The sequence below is a fragment of the Rhinatrema bivittatum genome, chromosome 1, assembly GCF_901001135.1.
Source record: "Rhinatrema bivittatum chromosome 1, aRhiBiv1.1, whole genome shotgun sequence".
NCBI classification, from domain to species: Eukaryota; Metazoa; Chordata; class Amphibia; order Gymnophiona; family Rhinatrematidae; genus Rhinatrema; species Rhinatrema bivittatum.
The window spans coordinates 96,448,935-96,473,292 of record NC_042615.1 but is presented as its reverse complement, the minus strand read 5'-3'; the positions used below and the strand labels follow the sequence as shown (position 1 = coordinate 96,473,292).

The 24,358-nt window shown below is 47.0% G+C and overlaps 1 protein-coding gene across 4 annotated transcripts in view; it reads right to left on the bottom strand.

Moving 5' to 3' along the window:
• HPGD (15-hydroxyprostaglandin dehydrogenase) overlaps positions 1–24,358 on the bottom strand; it is a 306,229-nt gene that overhangs the window by 79,803 nt on the left and 202,068 nt on the right. For 2 of the 4 annotated variants that reach the window (XM_029577562.1, XM_029577483.1), the window contains one exon: positions 16,475–16,581. The exons of 1 other annotated variant lie outside the window; for it this stretch is intronic. In XM_029577562.1, the coding sequence (XP_029433422.1) occupies positions 16,475–16,537 (63 nt within the window). In that variant the 5' untranslated portion in view covers positions 16,538–16,581. Of the gene's footprint in view, positions 1–288; positions 575–16,474; positions 16,582–24,358 lie in introns of those variants that run through there. One more of the 4 variants, XM_029577645.1, reaches the window with a different exon arrangement.

The window sequence follows — 24,358 nt, the reverse complement described above, 5'->3', positions numbered from 1 at the left end:
CCTGGTTCGTAGCCCACTGCTCTAACCATTAGGCTATTCCTAGAAATAACTAGGAGCATCCAGGAATAACTCTTGTGGCCCTAATCTGAGAAGCAAACACCGTCTGGCCTGAACAGACCAGAGCAGATTATATCTAGCAAATCATGTCATAAGTATCTGCCCTCTAATGATGTTAAAACTTTCCCATCTGTTTGTTGACCTTGTCCATCCCTAGTTTCCATAACCTGCAGTGCTAGTGCACCTCTGAATTATAATCTCTGATCAAACTATGGTTAATGAAGGTAATACATTTTTAAGAAGAGCCAAGTTCATCCTCATATTATTCATCACAATTTGACAGGTGTCAAGGCCAATGTCACTGCCTCCAAGGTATAAGATGAGGATCTCCCAAGTATGCCTCCTCAGCCACCATCTCTTTCATTTGTGGCAGCATATGTTCCCAGAGCATACTCCCTCTGCCAATCCAATAGACCTGTTAAGCAACCCCTCATGGCCCACATTTGGCATCCACAGTTTGGCCACTTTCACACCCAGGATATGAATGAGTGGCTGACAATCCATATCAGGTCTTGCTCTACAAGAAGGAACAAACAACAAATTAATTAATAATTGGCAGTACAAGGTATCATCTGCCCACGCTATATGATGTATATGCCAAAAAGTGCTACCTGCCGATGTTCTGTATTACCTGAACAGGAATACTTGATGCTGCCATGCTAAAGGCTGCTCCTACTCTAAAGGAATTGGTACCATAGCATTCATTTCTGAGCCCTGTTGCCTCTAAAACCCATTTGAATACTGCTAAAAATAAAAAACTGCTTATGGTGGTCATGTTCTTATGTATAAAGAGCTTCCAGCTAAGGCCCACACCATCAATTCATCTCCCTTAAGGTAATGAAAAAGGCTATTGGTTTGAAATTACATGGACTGAAAAAAGGATGACACTATACCAGGGGTCATATACCATAACAGTTCTACATATTCGTCTATGAAGGATCACTGTTGACCAATAGGAATCAACATCTCTCTAGTCATGATTTGCTTGATCACAAAGCCAAAATGCCAAATCAGCCAACTGCAAACATATAATCCCCACTGACAATCCCATTCATTTTGGTCTAATATATATTCTATCACCATGCATTTGAGGATCATTCTGACCCTCCATCCCTTGTTTGTAAGAAAGGTCAACATTCTGTTGTAGCCTTTTAAGCAAGTGTTCCAAGTGAACAGGGCAATACATAGTCACAACAGTTCCCATGTTTCTTGGCTCCAAATACCACAGATAGACAAGAATCTTGTGATCTTTGATGTCTGCTTTCAGTATTAGGTTCCTGAACAAGGACCACTTCAATAAAGACAGCCATCAATTTCATTATGGACTCCCAGCACGTGGCAGATCCTAGAAGAAATATCCTGCAAAGGCAGCTTAACACAAACTCCTTTAGAAACTCAAAGAGTACTTGGTGGATTGGCAGCTTATAATCTTCACTACAGCCAAATTGTGATACCAAAATACCACCCTCCTATTTCCAGGATGGTCTTCCCAGATATGAAGGGCAACCACAATAGGTAATAATTCTAAGTAATATTTCTTGTAAAACCCAGTTCCTTTCATACATGTGGCCACTGTTCTGTGCACCATGCTACCTTGAAGTATACACCAAAAGCCTGTCCACTTGTTACATCGGAATACAGTTCAAGATCAAAGCTGAATACCCTAGGGGTCAGCAGGGCAGACAATCCTTTAAATGTTGAGGAGAATGTTTGTCAATTGGTCTGAACCTCATAGAGTATCTTTCCTAACTTGTATCCTGTAATGATCTCAAGACATACCAACTATGAATAGTGTAAACTGGTGTAAGAACATACCACCAATCAGTACTGTCTGTCAAGCAAATGCCAGGCTATTGATTAGAAATTTCATATTCTTCAGTGTCATCTTCTTGGTCCTGTCCATCTTTTAGACTCGGATCACATGTGCTGAAATTTGTCCTTTAGTTATCTGGATACGTTTTGCATGAAATCCAACTTGATCCAAGAAGGTGATGCAAGTGGATAGGATTTGAGACTTGTCTGCAGATAGAAGAATCCTGAAATCTTGCACCAAATTATGAAATTTCTAAAACAACTGAGTGCATTTTTGTGAATCCCCTCTGTCCAAAAACAGGAAGTCATCCAATTAATGAACCATCTGATCTGTTTAAAATTACTTATTCAGCACCCAGTAAATAAAGATACCAAATATCTCAAATTCAATGAATGAGAGAACAGCACATAAGCATGCATTTTTCAAAATAAATATGGCCCCTTCAAAACAAAATCCCAATATTGGGTAAATGTTTAGGTGCACATGAAGCAAATAGAATGTAGACTAAGTCGGTCTCGAACATTCATGTGCCCTTATCACACTCTTTGAGTGGTGCAAGAGCACTATCAAATGAGGCTTATTGCCTCAAGGCTGTTTTGGCACAATGTAGTCATTCACCAAGTGACTTTCTAGATAAGAAAGATTATGTATCAACCTGTATCAACTAGGTTTTTTCATTGTTATAACAGACAAAAGAGAAGTAATCATCTCAGTGAATGGCTTAGTGGAGAAGAGGCCCATCACCTGCCACTGCAGTTCAAGCTCAATTTTACGTTTATTGTGAATAAAACTCTCTAGGTGACTGGCTGACTGGGAGTTAGGTGAATTAATATGCTAAAAGGTATTTATGTAGGAGATCTGAAACTATTCCTTAAATCCCAAACACAGAACCTCAGCTGCCTTCAAATCCTGTGCATGCTGCCAACAATGACACAATGTTTTGCCAATGTACCAGGATTCAGAGGCCTGTAGGAGTAATGAAGAGGCATCAGACAGCTTTCATGGCAGGCAGGAAGAGAGAAGGCAAGGCAAGGGATGAGCCCTCACGAGGCTCTTCCTTTTATTGTACATTCATACAAAGGCAGATGATGTGTCATTACATGATTGGCTACTTTCCCATAGCAACAGAAGAGTCATTACACCATTGGCTTTGGCTCAGGGGGTGTGCACGGATCATATCATTGGCTGCTGAAATCTATACCTCCTGACTTTGTCCTGCCTCTGACTAGGGAACACCCAGCCCTACTTTCAGGCTATCAGGAATAATTATAAGCCAGAGAAATACATGACAGTCAGGTATCCTTTCCTAGGCAGAGACTTAAGCACAAGTGATGCTTTTATTCAGGCAAATGTCAGGGAGAAGGGAAGTTAGTGTTTAACCCTGATGAAATGGCTTGCTGGCAAGCGCATATTTCCCACAGAGGCCCTTTGGCATCTAAGAGCTACTTGTCCCAAGTGGTGGGGACTTTATGGGGCTCTTGAAAGCGAGATTCTGTTATGCATTTGGCACATGTGTGGCAGTATTGGCAATCTGCGAGGGAATAAGTTCTTTTGCTGAACTTCCAACAAATATTGGAGGTGGAAAGGGCCTTGCATGGAAGCATGTAAGACCTAGTGTTGTTCTGAAAGAAGCAGTTTTCTATTCAATGCTATGTTGACCAGGGATGTGTTGGGATTCGTGGACCCTTGGGCCGGTCAGGATGAGTGATGGAATGCTGCGGAGGACCCCAGCAAACGGTCCCGACCGGGAGGCGGCTTGACGGACCTGGGAATGCTTGGATGCCGGAACAAGATGGAGTCCTATGCTACCAAGGACTCGGCGATGGGAAGGAGACTGGACAATGTTGGGCCCTGTAGTTGGGGAGCACTTCAACCTGGAGACCGGCGCCCCTCCGAGAGGAGCTCGTAGGAGCCCGGCCGCTGGGACTTTTGGAGATTCGCCCTGGAAGCCGGAGTCCCCCCAGGAGGAGCCTGTAGGGACCCAGCCGCTGGGACTTAGGAGAATCTTCGGGACGGTGAACTCAGGAACCACGGAGCGATGAAGATCCGAGACGGAGTCCGGGAACCAGTCGAGTCGTAGAGCCGTCGGAGTCAGGGACGGAGCCGGATCAAGCCAGAGGTCAGAGGTCGTACCAGAGCCAAGAAGGAGAGCCAGGAGCGAAGTCGGGGACGAAAGCAGGTCAGAGCCAGAGATCCGAGGACGAAGCCAGAGCCAAGGAGCAGACAAAAGAAGGGTCAGAAGTCAGGCCGGGTCGGAGTGGAGTTTAAGGAACAAGAACGCTGCAACTAAAGAACAGGGGACCTGTGAACCTCGTTGCAAGGCAGGGAGTGCTGTAACTGCAGGGCTTAAATAGCCCTGCGGCGTCTGACGTCACCAGCCGGATGGAAGAATCTCCCGCACTGGCCCCTTTAAATTTAGAGCCCTAGCGCGCGTGGCTAGGGGGCGGGGCCAGCCGCTGGCTGCTTCTTCGGCGTGGGAGCGCCGCGCCCGAGGCCTGCATGGGCCGAACGGAGCCGGAGGAGGACCGGGGCCGAGTCGGAGGTGAGCGGCGGTCCCGGGGCCGACCCGGGATCGCAACAGTACCCCTCCCCCTGCGCCCCCCCCCCCCCAGGGGCTTCAGCCTGTCCGGGTGAACCAGATGGAACTGGAGGAGGAGGTCCTTATCCAGGATATGTGAGGCGGGTTCCCAGGCGTTTTCTTCGGGACCGTAACCTTCCCAGGAGAGCAGGTATTCCCAACGACGGCGGCGGATCCGAACGTCCAGAACCTCTTTTACCATAGCATACGTGTCCTCTGGGTCAGCAGTGGTGGCAATGGGTTCCAGAGGCCGAGCCTGGAATCGGGAAAGGACCACCGGTTTGAGCAAGGAAACGTGGAAGACATCATGTATTTTAAGAGTGGAGGGCATGCGTAGTCTGTAGGACACTGCCCCAATACGTTCGGCCACGATGAAGGGACCAATATAGCGGGGTGCTAGCCTCATGGAAGGAGTGCGCAGCCGAATGTTCTTGGTACTCAGCCATACCTTGGTCCCCGGTAAAACTGGAGCGGTTCGCCGGACTCTATCTGCATATTCCTTGGATCGAGCGGCCGTCTGCCGAAGTTTCTCCTGGGTGGAGTGCCAGAGGCGATGTAGCTGGTTAGCCGTAAGTTGCGCCGCCGGGGACGAGACCGTCAATGGCAATGGCAGAGGAGGTTTGGGAATCCTCCCATAAACCATCTGGAACGGGGACTGTAGAGTAGCGGAGTGTTTGTGGCGGTTGTACGAAAACTCCGCCCAGGGTAAAAGGGCGACCCAGTTGTCTTGCAAGTCACTGACAAAGGCTCGGAGGAAGGTCTTCAGAGTTCGGTTGGTGCGTTCGACTTGGCCATTGCACTGGGGGTGAAAAGCGGTGGTCAAGTTCAGTTGTACACCAAATTTTTTGCAAAGAGCCCTCCAGTATTTTGCCGTAAATTGAGGATCCCTGTCCGAAGTAATGTGCAGAGGCAATCCATGGAGTCGGAAGATATGTTGGGTGAATAGTTCGGCCAGCTCAGGAGCTGTGGGTAGTTTCGCAAGAGGCACAAAGTGTGCCATTTTTGAGAACCGGTCGACGGTGACCCAGACCACAGTCTTTCCCTCCGACGGAGGTAATTCCACTATAAAATCCGTGGATACGTGGGTCCATGGCTCCATAGGGATGGGCAGTGGCTGGAGAAAACCCCAGGGGCGGCCTGGCAGCGGTTTCTGTCGGGCGCATGTGGCGCAAGACTGGACGTAGAGTCGAACATCCTCCTTGACCCGTGGCCACCAGTAGAATTCGGTTAAGAGCTCTAGAGTCCGGGCCATCCCTGGATGGCCGGCGGTTAGCGAATTGTGGGCCCATGCTAACACCTTCTTCCTCGAGCAAGCTGGGACCACAGTCTTACCTGCGGGTGCCACTTCGGATACGGCCACGAGAACCTTGGCTGGGTCCAGAATGTATTGGGGAGGTTCAATGGTGTCGTCCGTCTCGGTGTTACGGGAGAGAGCGTCTGCTGACATTCTTGGCTGCCGGCCTGTAGTGGAGCGAGAAATTAAACCGGCTGAAGAAGAGGGACCAGCGCGCCTGCCGGGGATTGAGACGCTGGGCACGGCATAGATACTCCAGATTTTTGTGGTCCGTATAGACTATTATAGGGTGCTGAGCTCCCTCCAGCCATTGGCGCCACTCCTCGAAAGCTAGTTTGATGGCGAGCATTTCTTTGTCCCCGATACCGTAATTTTTTTCTGCGGGGGAAAATTTACGCGAAAAGTACGAGCAGGGCAGGATTTTGCCGCTTTTGGAAGATTGGGCAAGCACGGCCCCCACCGCCACATCGGAGGCGTCGACCTCCACAATGAATTGATTCAGGGGGTCCGGGTGTCGGAGGCAGGTATCATGCAGGAATGCTTCCTTAAGGTCTTGGAAGGCTTGTACAGCGGCGAGTGACCATCTCCGGGCGTCGGCGCCCCTCTGGGTAAGGGCCGTTAACGGGGCTACCAGACTGGAATAGTGTGGGATGAACTGACGGTAGAAATTTGCGAAGCCCAAGAAGCGTTGTAGGGCCTTGACTCCCACCGGTTGCGGCCAGTTACTGATGGCGGTGACCTTACCAGGATCCATATGAAAGCCTGTGGACGAGACGATGTACCCTAGGAAGGGTAAAGACTCCTGTTCAAACTGGCATTTCTCCAATTTGGCGTAGAGCCGATTCTCCCTCAATTTCTGGAGCACTTGGCGAACATGTCGACGATGCGTTTCCAGGTCTCGAGAGTATATCAGCACGTCATCAAGGTAAACTATAATTGAGGTATGTAGCAAGTCTCGAAGTACCTCATTCATGAGGTTCTGGAATACAGCTGGGGCATTACAAAGGCCGAAAGGCATGACGAGGTACTCATAATGGCCGTCCCGGGTGTTGAAGGCGGTCTTCCACTCGTCCCCCGGACGGATCCTTACTAGATTGTAGGCCCCTCTAAGGTCCAGCTTTGTAAATATTTTGGCTCCTTGAAGACGGTCCAGGAGTTCGGGAATCAAGGGCAGTGGATAGCGATTCCGTCGAGTGATACGATTCAGGCCCCTGTAATCAATGCAGGGCCGAAGAGATCCGTCCTTCTTCCCCACAAAGAAGAATCCGGCCCCAGCTGGGGAATTCGAGGGCCTGATGAACCCCCGCTCTAGGTTCTCCTTGATATATGTGGACATGGCCTGGGTCTCTGGAAGGGATAGCAGGTACACTCGTCCGCGAGGTGGCGTGGTGCCCGGCAGTAAGTTAATCGTGCAGTCGAAGGGCCGGTGTTCAGGGAGTAACTCGGCCTTCTCTTTGGAAAAGACATCTTGGAAGGCGTGGTACTGCGGAGGCACTGCTAAATGGGTTGCCAGGAGCAGAAGCGGGGGTTGAGAGCGAGCCGGAAGACACTGACGGAAGCAAGTAGTTCCCCCAAGATGTGATCTGAAGGGACTCCCAATCTATCACTGGCGAATGCTTTCTCAGCCAGGGCAAGCCTAGGATGACCGGATGAATAGATTTTTCTAGGACGAGGAATGAGATCTCCTCAGTATGGAGGGCTCCGATAACCGCGGAGTGTCTCCGAAGCCAGGGTAGGCCCAAGATGACCGGTTGCATGGACTTTTCCAAAATGAGGAACGAGATCTCCTCTACATGCAGGAGACCAGTGCGTAGCGTTAAGGGCTTGGTACAGGTAGAAATGGTCCCTGGAAGGGGAGTCCCATGAATGGAGGACACTCGGATGGGAGGCGTCTGAGGTTGGACCCCAATCTGAAGTCGCTGGACTAAGTCCCAGAGGATAAAGTTCCCCCCAGCTCTGGAGTCAATCAGGGCTAGCGTATCGAAGTTCCCTCCGGGGAGTAATATGGTCACTGGAACAGTGCACGGGGAGGCAGAAGTGGTGTTACCTAGGGTTAGCTCCCCGACTATCCCTAGGTCCTGGCGTTTCCCGGTCGCTCAGCACATCGAGCAAAGAAGTGACCCTTGCCCCCACAATATAGGCACAAGCCCTGGGCCCGATGTCTTCTTCTCTCCTCCTGAGAAATTGGGCCCCGGCCCAACTGCATGGGTTCCGGAGCTCCCGGGTTTCCGAGCAGGCCTCCTCTCCTGGAACCAGTGTTGGATATGGCGGTCCACGCGACCTGCCAAGTCGATGAGGCTGTTCAGGTCTTCCGGGAGATCCCTGGCTGCCAGCTCGTCTTGGAGTCTTGGGGAGAGACCCTTCAAGAATATACCGTGGAGGCTGTCATCCCCCCATTTCAGCTCAGCCGCTAGTGTACAGAATTCCACTGCACTGGCTTAACACGGCACTGCACGTGCACGTACCACAAAGAAACCTGAGATCTGCAAATAAAGCTCTACTAACTGTCCCCTCTGTCAAATCAGCACATCTCACGCAAGTAAGGGAAAGAGCACTGTCACTGGCTGGTCCTGCACTCTGGAATACCATGCCACTTGAAATAAGACTACAGACAAATCTGAAATTATTCAAAACTAATCTGAAAACCTGGCTTTTTAAACAAGCATTTTATAAAGATAAAGAAAAGGGGAAAAATAGTTGCGCGATAAGAATGCACCAAGCTAGAAGTTTTTAGTAACCTACATAAGCATATTAATGTTAAAATCAAACTGCCTAATTTGTTCCTAACAATCAGGTTTAACTTACACTCCTAGTTTATTATTTTAAATTGTTACCGTACTATGATGGCACATGAGTAATTTGTAATCTATACCACCCATATTTCTCTTTATCATGCCCTTCTGTAAACCATTGTGATGGTATTTAACTTGACGGTATAGAAAAAATTTTAAATAAATAGTCGGACAGGGGCCGGTTGCCCTGGCGTAGCTGAAGTAATTTGAGGCGGCAGTAGGCCTGCGGGAGAGCTTGTCGAAAATCTGTCGGAAGGCTTCGACAAATTGCTCCAGATTAGCCAGGCAGGAGTCCTGATGCTCCCATAGTGGGGAGGCCCTCGCCAGAGGTTTCCCATCCAACAATGAAATATAGTTGGTTTTAATTTGATCCGTGGGAAACTGGGCTGGCAGTAGGTTGAACCAGATAAAACATTGATTAAGAAATCCTTGGCATAGCTTCGCATCCCCAGAGTACCGTGGGGGTGTGGGCAGTTGTGTGGGCGTGGCCAGTCCGCTATCAACCGCGGCCACGGGTACCGGAGGGCTGAATGCGGCACCTTCTTCTACCCGATCGGCTAACCTCTGCACGGTCATCATCAGGGAGTCAATGCAGATCTGCTGTTGCAACCGCTATGCAATACCGGGGATGGCTTTCAAGCCCACGGTGTCCGCCGGGTCCATGGCCTTGCAAACTGTTAGGAACGTGGACCCTTGAGTCAGCTGCGAAGGAAGGTGATGCACTGTGAGAACCCACAGTGGATGTCGCAGCCGGGAGGCGGCGCTGAAGAGATGACCCAGGAAGGCTTCACCCTTGGAAGCCTGCAGTCCCCCCGGGTGGAGCCCGTGAGGACCTGAGCCGCTGGGACTTAGGCAAGGTCCTCTGCGACTGAGGACCAGAGGAGATGGGCCAGGGAAGGAGCCGGCACCAGGAGGTCAATGAAGACTTCACTATTGGAAGCCCGTGGTCCCCCCGGAAGGAGCCTGTGAGGACCCGAGCTGCTGAGACTTAGGCGAGGCCCCCTGGTGGATGGAAGCTGAAGCCAAAAGTCATTGGACGAGCCAAAGTCGGAAGCCAGGAGTCAGAAGCCGAAGATAAGGTCAGGAACAGAAGCTGAAGCCAGAAGTCAGTGGACAAGCCAGGGTCAGAAGCCGAAGACAAGGTCAGGAACAGAAGCTGAATCGGAAGTCCAGGGACAAAGCCGGAGTCACTAACCAGAAGTCAGAAACCAAAGAGAAGATCAGGGATCCGATGCAGGCAACTAGCAACTCTGAACAGAGTGAACCTCGTTGCAAGGCAAGGTAGGATCCCAGCTGCAGGGCTAAATCCTCGGCATAGTTAAATCCTTGCTGCCGGGAGGCGGCGCTGAAGAGATGACCCAAGAAGGATTCACCCTTGGAAGCCCGCGGTTCCCCTGGGAAGAGCCCATGAGGACCCGAGCCGCTGGCTCTTAGGCGGGGTCCTCTGCGACTGAGGACCAGAGGAGATGGGCCAGGGAAGCAGCCGGCACCAGGAGGTCGATGAAGACTTCACTATTGGAAGCTCGCGATCCCCCCGGGAGGAGCCCAGGAGGACCCGGCAGGCCTCGGCGGTGTTTCAGCGGCCTGGACTGGCCTGGGGGTAAGTGGAGTTCCTAGGGCATGGCCCGGGACCATAACAGCTAAACAGCTAATGAGTCTTGACCAATTCCTGTGCATGCCACATATTTGCCAGCACGATTTTCAAACCCAAACTGTGTGTGAGTATTCAATATCTGCACAATGTATGCATTTTTGTAGTTTTTCATTTGCTTTTACAATATTGCATTGAATGTCAGGGGTCAGCATGGCTGAGGCAAAAATAAATAGTGCCCTGGGGGGGGGGGGGGGCGGGGTGTCAGGTCAGGTCCCCAACCTGGACTTGCTTCTAAATTAGAAGTTCTAATTCATCTTGAATGGCGCAGCTCTGCACACTGAACATGACAACTTGATTTTATACTTTTCTATCAATCTTTTTTTAGTTTTTTATATACATTGTTAATTTTGTAAACTTGTATACAGACAATGCAGGAATCTGTATACTATCGTACAGAATAAACATTATTTTCACAGCTCTTGAGCTTTGGGCTACTTTTGGGCTATATTGGGTGACCAATTGGTCTGAAAACATGTTTGGCATCTGGCAACACTGCTCAGGCATGACAGGGAATGTCCTGCTTCCCCCATCGAGTGCTGGTGAGGTGTCAGATCAGCCATCAGGATGGTGCAAGGCGTGCTCTGGGCCCTGTGAAGAGCTTGCTGTGGGAGGTGGTGGCCAGATTGCTGATCCCTGCCTCTGATCCTACAGCATGTGGGAAAGTGAGGAAGAAGAGTTCCTGCATGAAGGGCAAGGCCTCTGAGGTATGCAGCGCATTGAGTGGAGGCCATGAACCCAATGCTACGAGTGCTAGGAGGGTCTTCTCTCCTCTGTCAGCCTCGTCAGGTAGGTACTCTATGGGGACAGAAGCTGGGAGTGTTTCTCTTCCGGGTGCAGATGGGCACCGATGGAGGGCCTGGATTCACTGGATGGCCTTCCCAGTTGGTTTCCCTTGTGGTATTTTGGTGGTGGTGAGTTGGAAATGAGTAGGTTTGGTCCAGGAGGCTTTCCTATAGGTGGTCTTGGAAGAGGGGTCTGGTTGGTTCCTGAATGGGGAAACAAGGGAGGCTATGGATGAGGTGGTGTTTGTTGGTGGCTGGATCTTTTGGTTTCAGGTCCATGGAGTGGTATGGTTGGGGTGCTGCCTTGGGAAGGGCATGGGGCGAATGGCGGCATTATGGGAATGGCTGGTGCCTTTGCGAGTTCAGATGGCAACAGGGAGGTTCTGGTTCTGTTCCTTGGCCACTTAACTCTTCTTTTGTAGGTACTAGTAGAGGTGATAACCAGCCCAGGACATCCCAACATGAGTCATGTGAGCAGAACCTGTTGCATCCTTAGCTAATGCTGCATGCTGGACAGCGGGAGATGGAGGTTGAGGGAACTGCTGAGTCACCTGCTGTTGCTGAGCATTGCCTGGGGCATGGAATGCTGGAAAGAGGAAGAGGATCTTCCTTCTCGTCTTGGCCAACCTCAAGTTCAGATGCCTCAGGGGCCACAGGAGGGGAGCAGCGTGTGAGTGGCATGGGCGGCCTAAAACAGCATATGAGCCATCCTTCCTTGGTTGCTCTGATGGAAATATGGGAGAGCATCCTTCAAAAGCTATGTAGGAAAATTAGGAAGCAGGAATACATTGATATTTTTAGGTTGCTGGAGGGCAGGTATGGTGCAGATAAGGGGGGCAGGGGCAAGAAGAAGAAGGAGCATGAGGCAAAGCATAGGAGGGTGCCTAGGAATGTGTTAAATTGGGTACATTGTTCACTGTGTTTGGCTAGAATGTTGGGTCATGCTGACCCCTAACAATACAGTGCCCTGCTGGCTTATGGGAGTGTATACTGGGGGCCTTTTGGGATTACAAAGAGTGGACATGGTTACATTATAATAAGGCTTTTCATTATAAAATGGAGAAAAACCTCCTTATGTCCTGGGGCTTACCAAAATGAGGACTAAAGAATAGTTAGGGGAGTTAGGATGGTTGGAGCTGGGGCTTGGGAATATTTCCTTTCATTCCTCTCAAGACACAATTGGCTTCATTAGGACTGAAGGTTTAACAAATTTTCTGCCCTTTCCCCGACTGCAAGTTTCAATACTTCTGCACAGTGTGCGGCAGTGCACATTCCACTGCAAAGTATGGAAAGTGTCCATCTAGAGGGCAAGCCCATGGTAGAAAACAATGACTCTCTGTTGATTCGTACCCCTACACCTATTAACGTTGACACCATAATGCCTTGGCTTGAGAGGTACCCCATGTTGGAGGGCAGAAGCAGTTTTGAGGGATGGGTTTAATGAGAGTTTTCGTATTCCTTATACTTGCCATGGTAAGGGTGGTACGCATAGGAACTCCAAGTCCATGGGTATCGTTTTGGCACTCATACAGGAGAAGCTGGGCAGGGAAGGAGAATTGGATAGGATTGCCAGCCCCTTCATGAACCCTCCTTTTCAACTGATGCATCTGTCTCCTTTGGATGTCATTCCCAAGAAGGAGGCTGGAAAGTACCATTTGATTCTGAAATTCTCTTCCCCAGTCAGCTCTTCTGTCAAAGATGTTGTCCTGCCCAAGCTAGGTATGGTGAAGTATGCCTTTTTCAAGTCTACGGTCAAGTTTGTTAGAATGGCAGGTAGGGAAGCTCTGCTAGTGAAGGCTGACATTGAATCTGTTTTTCGTTTGCTGCCCATCCACCACAACTGTTTTACTTTGCTTGGCTTAATGTTCCAAGGGCAATATTATGTGGAACGTTACCTGCCTATGTTGTCCACAATCTCCTGTTCTCTGATTGAGCTTTTCAGTTCCTTCATACACTGGTTGACTGTCTGTTCAGTTGGGCTTGCTAGCATGGGGCATTATTTGGATAATTTCCTATTTGTGGGTCCATCGGATACCGGGGCTTGTTTAGAGTTATTGAGTGGTTTCCTGTGGGTGGCTGCACTCTTTCGAATTCTAATCATGCAAGTCAAGATGGAAGGGCCAGTTTTGTGGTTGACCTTTTTGGGAATTGAGTTTGATTAGGAGGCGATTGTTTCTCATTTGCTGGAGAAGAAGGTGCATAGGCTTCATGAATTGGTGAGGCATGTCAGGGCAACAAAGAAGGTCACCCTGAGGCACATGCAGTCCCTCATTGAATCTCCTAATTTTGCTTATTGAGTCATCTCAATGGGTAGGGTGTTCCTTATGCGTGTAATGGCTGCCACAGCAGATGTGTGTTATGCACATCATTTCATCTGGTTGATGTGTGGATTCGGGAGGAGCTGCGCACGTGGGATACTTTTCTGGAGTCTTTTAATGTAGGCACCGCAAGTGTCTAGTTGGGACTTGGAGCTCTATTCGAACACGGTGGGTTCGGATGGTTTTGGGGTATATTGAGATAGTGTATGTTGTGCGGCACAGTGGCTCGAGTCTTGGTGCCTGGTGGGGATCACTAGGATTATTGCCTTTCTAGAATTGATTCTTTTGGTGGTGGCACTTGCAATTCAGGGGGAACGCATTGAACGGGGTGAGTGCTCCCATTGGGTGTGCACTCTTTCTGGTCCATGAGGACAGGTTGCCTTTGACACGTTCCCAGTTTGTGGGAGTGTTTAGAGGAGCTATTGCATGGTTGGGGGGCGATCCTCATTATTATAGTATGTACTCCTTCCACATTGGAGCAGCCATCTCTGCGGAAGAGGCGGGTTTGGAGGAGGGAGACATACAGCAAATTGGTCATTGAGTTCGAGGACTTTTGCATCTTACATACATCCAGATTTTGGTGGCATGATGTGGAGCTTTGCATGATTTCAACTATATTTTCTTCTTTTTGGGAGTTCATTTGGTTTAGGTGGACAGGGTTATGGGCTATTTCTTTGTTTATTTGGTCCTTGAATGTGAGATTGTCTGCCCTTATGGTGAACATCTAGGATTGGCTCCAGAAGGGATCTGTCATCACTTGTGCAATGTTTGGAGAATTCATTGGGACAAGCTGAAGTTTGTCCTGCAGATGTTGTTCAGGACTTTTCATGCGCCGGAGGTGCTGATCATTCATCTGAGAGACAACAACTTGGGGGGTTTGTCTAGATGGAATTTTATTGCCATAGCCAGAAAGGACTGTACTTTTTTGATGAATGTGTTACCTGAGTTGAGGATGGGGTGGTCGGATATTCTTTATCAGCCTAAGTTGAGCATGCAACTGCTCTGGAGTGAAGATGAACAGACAAATTGGCATGTGAGTGGAGTCCCAGGAGGGATTCACATTGAACATGAACATGACCTGGAATACATTTGTCTGATGTTGGCAATGATTTGTCCAATAACAATATTCAGGAAGTACTTGAGCAGCTACTTTTCTCTGGTTAGATGGCCACAGTTTGGTATTGTAGGGGGGAGAGAGACATGGTCTGTCCCATTCAGAACTAGCTATGTCAATGGCGGTAACGTGAGCCCTTCTTTACAGAATGTTCAAACTGTTAAGTTGGAGTTACAGGTTGAGGTGGTTGTAGATGGGCTGGGAGGTCTGGTTTACCTGCAGTTGCTCAGTCAGTATGGCCACTGATTGAGCAGCTTGGGACCTCTACTGTTAGGTCGTGACAGAGAGGGCCTGGCAGATGTCTGGATGGGCCAGTTGTCATGGGAAGCCAGCAATGGCACTAAGCTGTCACTGCTGGGCTGTGGCGGGGTGGATTCCACAGTGGTAGGGATTGAGTTAATGTTGAAGATGAATGTTTGGGCTCCAGTTTTGACTTGTGGTGTCTGATGGTTAATAAACCACAGCCTTATTTTCATTCCACCTTCATATATGTGTGATTCATCTGAGAGTGGGTGTTTGGGGGGGTGGGAAAAAGAAGGCAGGCACTAAGTAGACCTGATTGCTCCTATTAATGGAGGCTGGGAAGTTAAATCTCTCAGAGCTGTTTATAATCTGGCAATGGGTTGGTGGCTAGCCATCCTCCCACACTTCTTTGCTCTCCCCCCTCATTGGCCCATGGTGTTCCTTGCCTATCCATCCTCATGGTACATTTTTTAATTTTGAATATAAGTTAATGGGATTGACCTCAGGGGCAGATTTCCAAGGGAGGGGTGGTCTGAAAGGATTTAAACAAAGCAGCATGAACCCTTCCTCTCCCAGTTACTCACCTGGTAGTGACAATGCTTTTCCCTCCCTGTTCTTGTTATTGTACTCTGTATTATAATATTGCAGTGGTGGTAACCCGAGCCCTTGATTAACGGATTGTTCGAACTGTTAAGTTGGGGGTTACAGATAACAAATGGTTGAAGCAGTAATAGAGAGGCCAGGAGGCCCGGTTTACCTGAGGTTGCTCAATCTATGGGCACTGATCAGACGACTTGGGACCTCTACCATTGGGTCATGATACAGAGGTCCTGGCAGGTGGCCAGATGGGTCAGTCATCATGGGAAGCCAGGAATGGCACAAGCTGTCACCATCAGGTTATGGCAGGGCAGATTCCATGGTGATAGGAATTGAGTTAATGTTAGAGAATAATATTTGGGCTCTGGTTTTGACTTGTGGTGACTGATGGTTACTAAACTGTGGCTTTATTTTCACTCCACCTTCGTGTATGTGTGATTCGTCTGGGAGTGGGTGGTTAGGAGTAGGGGGAAGAGGGCAGGTGACAAGTTGAACCAACTGTTCATGTTAAAACTGAAAATGAAGGTCCCTAAATATAAGTAATCTAGTAACCTCTTCTAAATAGGGAAATGATCCTCAAGGGCAAAAGTATTATAAGTGTTGAAGAGCTACTTATTTAAAAAAGCTATTAAAGAGCTTGGCAATAACTTGGGTTTGCTCATCACAGAAAAACATGATACATGTGACCTTCTGATTTAAATGAGCATGTTTCTATATTGTATACAGTACAGAATGAAACACTGCTAGTAACAGTTGTTCTGCTGTTTCATTTGAGTGAAAATCCTGACAGTAATCTACTAATTATTAATTATGTGCAAGGTACTCACATTCATGAAAATAGAACAGGTGAAAAGCCTTTTTTTTTTTTTTACAGCATTCTCTGATTTCTTACAAAAAAAAAAAAATAAAATTTCTAGCTTTTTAACATGCAGTATATTTCATTTATTAAAATTTATGAATTGCTTAATGCGAACTGGTCTAAGCAATTTACAAATGTTACATTCACAGAATAAAAACATACAATACAAATAAAATACAAAAAAAAAAACAATTGCAGGAAATCTTGCTTAATGCAGTAGAGGTTACTGTTATATCCACTGTATTATTTAAATATTAATTTAAATTTGCTTTCAAAGTTATTTTCTGTAATAAAACTAACTCTTTTCTCACACTGTACTATGTTGAAAGTTACATTTTAAAGTACTAATTAAGTTTAAAAAATAAATACTTACCAAATTAACGTTGATGGTTTTTTTCCAGTGTTTTTCATTGTTTATACCAGCATTGTTAATCATAATATCCAATTTTTTAAAATGGTCAATTGTTTTTTTAAAAGCATCTAAAATATATAATATATATATCTATACATTAATAATGGCATCAAACAAACACATAACTTATTTTCCTATAATATTCTTATTTTAACTATTAAATTACAGTAACTATTACTACTATTATTTATAATTTGTAAAGCACTACTAGACAAATGCAATGCTGTACAGACACACAATGCTGTACAGACACACAGAAAAGCAAATTTGCTTACCCTAAATGGTGTTTTCTGTAGATAACAGGATGAATTAGCCATTGTCCTTGGCTGATGTCATCCTGTGGCACCAAACAATAGAGCTTTGACTTTACTGAGCTTGTGCAGGAATTCCCGCTCAGGCATTGTCTCATGATCCTCTTCAGTCTGTACCAGAGCTATTACAGGAGAGTATTACAAGAGAGAAAGGCAGCAGGAAGTCTATGGCTAATTCATCCTGCTTTCTATGGAAAACACTCTTTACAGAAAGCAAACTTGCTTTTTTCAATAAGCTGGCTGAATAAGCCATTGACTTGAGTACTGCAGCAAAAAAATCTCATACTATAGTTTGTTTTTTTGCAATGCGAATTGCAGCATGGAGAGTGGATTGGACTAATTGGAAGTAAGGCTGTGCAAAACTGCCCTCCCAAAGTGACTGTTGATTTCTGATTGTTGTTCTAGGCAGCAGTGGTATGGAAAGGTGTGGACTGAGGACCATGTGGCAGCATTAAAGATGTTCTCAATGGAAACTGATTGAAGGTGCGCAATAGAGGGCTGATTGGCTGCTGTTGTATAGCAGTAGAGATTACATTGAGATATCCAGTTCGATAATACCTGATAACTACAGCTATGTCTAGTTTGTCTGGTTCATAAATGACAAAGAGCTGTGACTGTTATGATTGGCAGTCTACCAGCTACTCCCACGAACCACGACACAAATTCCCGGTTGGGCCTTCTGCATTGGCTCTCAATGTAGCACAGTCCTTCCAGGACTCTTTGCTCCTACATGGTGAAACGCCACTGACACTCCACACAGCAGGATGCTGCCAATGCTTGCTGGCCCTGCTCCTCCAAAGGCACACACGCGCCTGATGTCAACATATGTAAAGGGCCCATGGCGAGATAATGCTCAAGGCACCTCCTGATGACATTATGTACTCAGGCCTATTAAAGGCCATTGACAACACTCCTTCAGCACCTCAACAACAGGTCCCACTACCCTGATGTTGCTACAGTGTCTTCTCTTCAGCCCAGTTTTGTCTTCAGCATCTTGTCTTCTGGTCTTGTGTTGTCTTCTGTTCCTGTCTAATCTTCTGTGTTTTTTGTTTTCTGTGCTTCTCCTCACCTGACCTGTCCTACCTGCCAGCCATTTCTTCCCTTTCGATGGATCCCTGGATTGAACTTGGCCTGACCTCGAATACGCTTGACCACTGCCTGCCATTGACCACTGCTTGCTACTGACCACTGCCTGCTCCTGGATATGCTTGACTGCCATCTGCCTCTGACCATTGCTTAGACTCATCTGACCTCTACCCATCTACAACACTGCTGTCCAAGGACCTCCATATCTGCCATCAGCAAAGACCCCCACATAAACCCTACTGGTCCTGGTACCCAAAGTCTCAACCTGAGGGAATGAGGGCTGGAATAGGGGAAGCTCAAGCTGGGTCTCTGCTTTGTGATAGTGGGCACCTGTAGTACTCCTCCCTGTGGGTTGCGCCAATCCTGCCTCAGCCCAAGGGTCCACAAATGCAACAGTGAAATCTTGGAATGAGACTGAATACATTGCTTATAGAACATTATAGCCTTCCTGTAGTCCAGGTATGGAGTGTTTTTTCTCCCTCATGCGTAAAAGATTTTGGGTAGAAAGAGAGCAAAATGATGGATTGATTGATACTGAACAATGAAACTTCTTTTAGGAAGAAATTTTGGATGACTATGGAACACCACTTTATTGTGAAAAAATTGCAGATATGGTGAAAAGTGAACAAAAGCTAGTGGCTTGCTGACCTTTCCCATGCAGAACATAAGTTGAAAGTCACAGGTTATAAAAACCGTTAACTAGAGGTGTAGAGGTAGCCTTCCATTCTGGAGGCAGGAAACGTAAAGTAGTTGATTGAGCCAAAGATGTGGTCTGCATGTGTGTTAAACTCTGGAATTTGTTGCCAGAGGATGTGGTTAGTGCAGTTAGTATAGCTGTGTTTAAAAAAGGATTGGATAAGTTCTTGGAGGAGAAGTCCATTACCTGCTATTAAGTTCACTTAGAGAATAGCCACTGCTATTAGCAATGGTAACATGGACTAGACTTAGTTTTTGGGTACTTGCCAGGTTCTTGTGGCCTGGATTGGCCACTGTTGGAAGCAGGATGCTGGGCTTGATGGACCCTTGGTCTAACCCAGTATGGCATTTTCTTATGTTCTTATGAGTGCTTGGAACACATTGAACGTGTTGAGGGAGTGGAAGCAGAGGGCCTCAAAGAATCTTGCATTGGGTGCATCAAGGACTGCTTCGAGTGCATCAAGGATTTTTGCATTGAGGATTTTCAAACTGAGTGCATCAAAGGCTCACAACTTGATGATGTTGGTGCTCTATGTGCCAGTTATACAGGGGATGCATGCATCGCATGCTTTGATGCAATATGCGCCAATGCACCATGCTTCGAGTATGTTGATGCCATCCTCGATGCATCTTTGGAGCTTGACGCAGAAGTGTGTTTTGACTTCTTCGATGCTAGTGTTGAATGCATCCATGATGGTTTTTGCTTTGATGCAGATAGATGACTTTCACTTTACGCCGAGTCTGTGGCCCGCTGGCATGATGGAGGAGCTTTTGAGGAACTTCGGCTTGATTGCTCCACTGGAGCAACCAAAGAGGCTCTACTCTGGTAGAAGGATTTACTTTGGCTCCAAAGAGACTGATGGAGCTCTTCTTTTTTGGCTACATAATACCTCTGGGCCCATAGAGACATTAAAATGCTAGGCACACAAGTCACCACATCATGGTTGTGTTCAAGACAATGGTAATATACCTCACGTCTATCGGCCAGAGACCTAATTTGCCTATAGGTGCAGGCTTTGAACCCGCTAGCAGTGAGTTTCTTCTTTCCGGACATGTTCCAGAATTCTTCAACAGGAATCTTTACTTCAGGCATTTTTTTAAACACTACTTTTGTACATGATGCAGAGTAGTGTCAATGAATTTAAAGAAGAAAAAATAAAGTTGGAGACTAAGAGGGAAAATCTTTACAGGGAGAGATAAGGAAACCATGTGTGCCGAGCTAAAAAAAAAAAAAAAAAAAAAAAAAGACTGCAGAGATTCATAAGGCAACACCTAAATGAGAATTCCTGTACATGCTCAGTAGAATCAAAGCTCTACTAGCTTGGAGAGACATGTCCATTCAATGCCACCAGACATCATCACCCTAGGACAATGGCTAATTCAGCTTGCTTGTCAACGGAAAAAGTCAGTGTACCATGGAACCTACAATTTAGTCAAGATAACATACATGATAAACAAGAGCTGTGAGAAATGTATCTACTGCAGAGAAGTACTTAGGATTTAAAAGCTGTTTCAAAAAAAGTGCACTTTTAAACTGGATTGGAATATGGCTGTTCTTCCTTCACAGTATATTTAAATGTACATATGCAACCCTACCAAGGGTCACTAACATGTTTCTAGAAGATTTCTTGAGTTGTCCAGTTCTCCAGCGCAAGTCAAGAGTGTGTTATAGAGGGTTCCTACTCTCATAAAGGCCAATGCAATATTGTGCACTCAGGCTAGCACACGTTAACCCATGGTTGGACGCACGTTTGGATACGCATCAATAACCCCTGATGCAATTGGGATCAGCGCATCCAAAACACGCATCCAAATTAGTGCATAGATAATAGCACTCATCATATGTAAATGCCATGTTGATGAGGCTATTAGCTAGTATGCCCGATGTAAAAAATAACTGTGCACCTGACATGTACATTTTAACCCTTAAAATTTAATGCCAGCCTGCAGCTGGCATTGTCTTGAGGCGCCCAAAAACAATATTAAGTAGGAGGAACCACAGAAAGCAGCAACATAAAAAAAGAAGTCTTTATGGTGGGCAGGTTAGGAAAACGTACACCCAATTTTATGAGCATCCATTTTCCTAACCCGTGCACAGCCATGTCTCCTAGAGCCCGATGCCATGGAGGCGCCAGGGACACACAATTTATCTCTAGCGTATCTTTTTTAGCGCAGCAGCTCAATTGTCTAATGCATCGAGTACCCAAGAGAGGTGAATGTGCATGCAGTAAAAAACGGGCGCTCAATTTGGATGTACATTTTTTATGTGCATTTTATTGCATCAGTTAGAGTTCATTTAGAGGTCAGAGAATTCTGCTACTGCAGAGCTCATACAAACCGTAGGGCTGTATGCTTTGTAATTATCCTTCCTGTTTAGGGGAGGTAGAGTATAGGAGGATATGTGAGTTTGGTGCTGTAAAGGATGAAGTAATGTAGGAAGTGTATTCCCTCCATGGGGATTGGGTTAGGGTTAGTGAGAGTCTATATAAGACCATGGTTGTTGTCTTGTGAGTCTTGAGAAAAAAGACAGGGCTTGTGAGGCATCCCGAGATTTATGAAGCCAGGAATAAGAAAAGATTCCAAGCTGAGGAAAAGGATTTTTTGGTAGCCTACTAGAGGGAGGACACCCTATCAACTAAAGGGGCAAAGTCCTTGGTCTGGGAAAACTCCAGTACTTTGAACTATTCATGAAGAATAGTGTTCCATGGGCCTTTGGCTTGAAGCTATGGGTGAGTAGGAACTCTCCTGCTCAGGAAAAGTGAAACTTTACAGAGTTCTTGTGTATCTCTTGTTGAACTGTATTCTGAGACTTATTAACAGAGTCTGCTGAATTTTCTCTCTTTGGATTTTTACCTAATAAACTTGATATTGGAACCAAAAACTGGACTTTGGACTGTGTTGATTTGTTGGTAAGTCTTCCCTTGGGACTTTCAGAGACTGCCTGGCCCCAATTGGTGATCCCTGGTGGACTTTACCTGATCCCATGGCTGTAGCAATGGCCCTCACATTCCTCTGTGGCTATGATTGTGATCCCCAAATAAAGGGGGGTTACATATATTTTCTTATTATGCTGCCAATTCGCATTATTTGTGATATTGTACAGCTTAAATTCTCTGCTCATTGTGGAGCTTTCCTTTTTCTTATTGGATATTGTCTGAATGTTGCTGAGCTCTGACTGGATTTGTTCCTGATGCTCTCTCTCTTTATCTGTGTTCTCTTTCTTCTACCTATTGGTCCCTTGACACAAAGCAATCTGGGATTGTCTAACTTCCTGCTGAGGTTCAGTTACACATTAAAATTTTAATGTTAGATAGGTAATTGGGATATATTAATAAACGAATTCATTGTTGGATATGTCCTCTTCTTGTGTACTTTGTGTATTTCAGTAAGGAAGAGGTAGTTTGTCTTTTGACCCTTGTGTGACTACCAGAGGTTCAGTTACAAGCAGGCTCCTGCAAGCTCAAAGTTCTGCTTCATCATTTTCAAGTTCCTAGAAAGCCATCATCCTTTCACCTTACTTACTGTTACTTTCTACATCTATTTCCCATATATTGTTTCCCATCTATTTCCCATATATTGTTAGTCTGCCTTAATTGCTAGTAGCTGCAGCTTGTTCTTCAAGCTGCAATGGTTTTCATTGGATTACTGGGTGCCAAAGACTCAGAGCTAACCAGGCTACTGCCTGTACAGCTATTCTTGTCATCTTCCTGTTGCATCAGAGGTGGACCCTTGGCCTGAGGTAGGGTTGACACAGCTCGTAGGTAAGGACCTATGGGTCCCCACCATCAGCAGGTGCAGTGGGCTGAAGCTAGAGGCCACTGGAGCTTCACCTATACCAGCCCTTGTTTCCCTCGGGTTGAGCCTTTGGGTGCCGGGGCCAGCAGGACTTAGGTGGGCCTTGAGGTTAATGAGTAACAAGAAGTGGTTCAGCCCAGAGACAACAGTTGGTAGATGGTGTAGTCCTACCATGGACTGGATTCGGTACAGGAACTCAGGCACCAAAAGAACAAAAAGTAACTGGTGATGCTCAAGCAAAGGAAGGTCTAAGCCTTGTAAGTCCACGTCTAGAAGATAGGCAAGAGGAGGCGTCACTGACAAGCTAGGATCAAAGCCGGCGGCAAGTGGAAGTCGTGGCAAGCAGCGTAGAACTCTGGACACAGAAAGGTCTATAGTGTAGTCGATCAAGGCAGTGGTCAGGGCACGGAGAAGGCAGACGTAGTCAATAAAAGCAATGGTCAGGGCACAAAGAAGGCAAGCGTAGTCAAGCATAGCTGAGGTCCGGGGTTGGAGATAAGCTAAAGAGTAGTCAGGCGTTGCAGAGATCTGGAGCTGGAGATGAGCTAGTCAGGCACAGCAGAGGTCCAGGGCTGGAGACGAGCTGAAGAGTAGTCACACAAAGCAGAGTCGAAATCCAAAGAGTCAGTCCAACACATAGATGAGACAGGAATGAGGAAGACAGGAACCGGGAACCACAGGAATCAGGAACACGAAGTAGCGAGGATTCTCTATCAGCAACGAGTACGAGGATTACGTGGAGACCTGTTGCAAAGGCAATGCTATGGAGTGAGGCCTGAGCTTTTATTCGCTAAAGAGTCTGATGTCAGCATCCGTGGCCACGATCAGATTCCCACCGCGGGCCCTTTAAAGAACTTGTGATGCCTGCGCGCATGCCTAGGGAGGAGTGCGGCACCAATGGCCACGGTGCTGATGGCACCAATAGCAGCGTCTCTCTGTGGGCCACTCAGAGAGGCCCGACGAGCAAGAACATCTTGGCTGGTAACACTGGAGACCATGGCAGAGCCAGAGGCACCGGAGGTGACCCGAGGACGAAGCTGGTGGCCCACCACCACCAGCATAGAGGAACCAGGAGTTGGAGTCCACATAAGAAGGTGAGAGGGCCGTGCCACGGGTCTGCCGTGGGCAGCATGTGTAACAGTACACCCTATTTACACCCACCTCTTGGAGGTCGGGGTTTGCCCGGATGGGCACGATGGTAATCTGAGAGGAGAGTATTATCCAGGATGTTTTGACCTGGTTCCCACAAATTCTCTTTGGGTCCATATCCCTCCCAGGAGAGGAGGTACTCCCACCAGCGGCCCCTACGGCGGACGTCTAGGACTTCATGGACCTTGTGTGAGGTATTAATTTCTGCCACCAAAGCAGGTGACTCAGGGGCTTTCCGGGCAGGCCAGGATAAGATCACAGGCTTTAAGAGTGATACATGGAATGTATTATGTATGCCCAGCGTAGGAGGCAGCCGAAGCTGGTATGTAACAGGTCCGATGTGTCGGGTAACAGAAAAAGGACTGATGTATGTAGGAGCAAATCTCTGAGACAGAATCTGATGTTGGATTATCGAGTACTTAACCAGATTTTCTGGCCAGGGAGGAATTCAGGAGCCGAGCAACATCGACTGTCAGCAGTTCTCTTGGTCCGGGAGGTGGCCTGACAGAAGCAGTTAGTATAGCTGTGTTTAAAAAAGGATTGGATAAGTTCTTGAAGGAGAAGTCCATTACCTGCTATTAATTAAGTTGACTTAGAAAATAGCCACTGCTATTACTACATCAGTAGCATGGGATATACTTAGTTTTTGGGTACATGCCAGGTTCTAATGACCTGGATTGGCCACTGTTGAGAACAGGATGCTGGGCTTAATGGATCCTTGGTCTGACCCAGTATGGCATGTTCTTTTGTTCTGATAGAGTTTTAAGGGCATCCGCAGTAGCCTGTGCTGCAGGGGACGGCACTGATA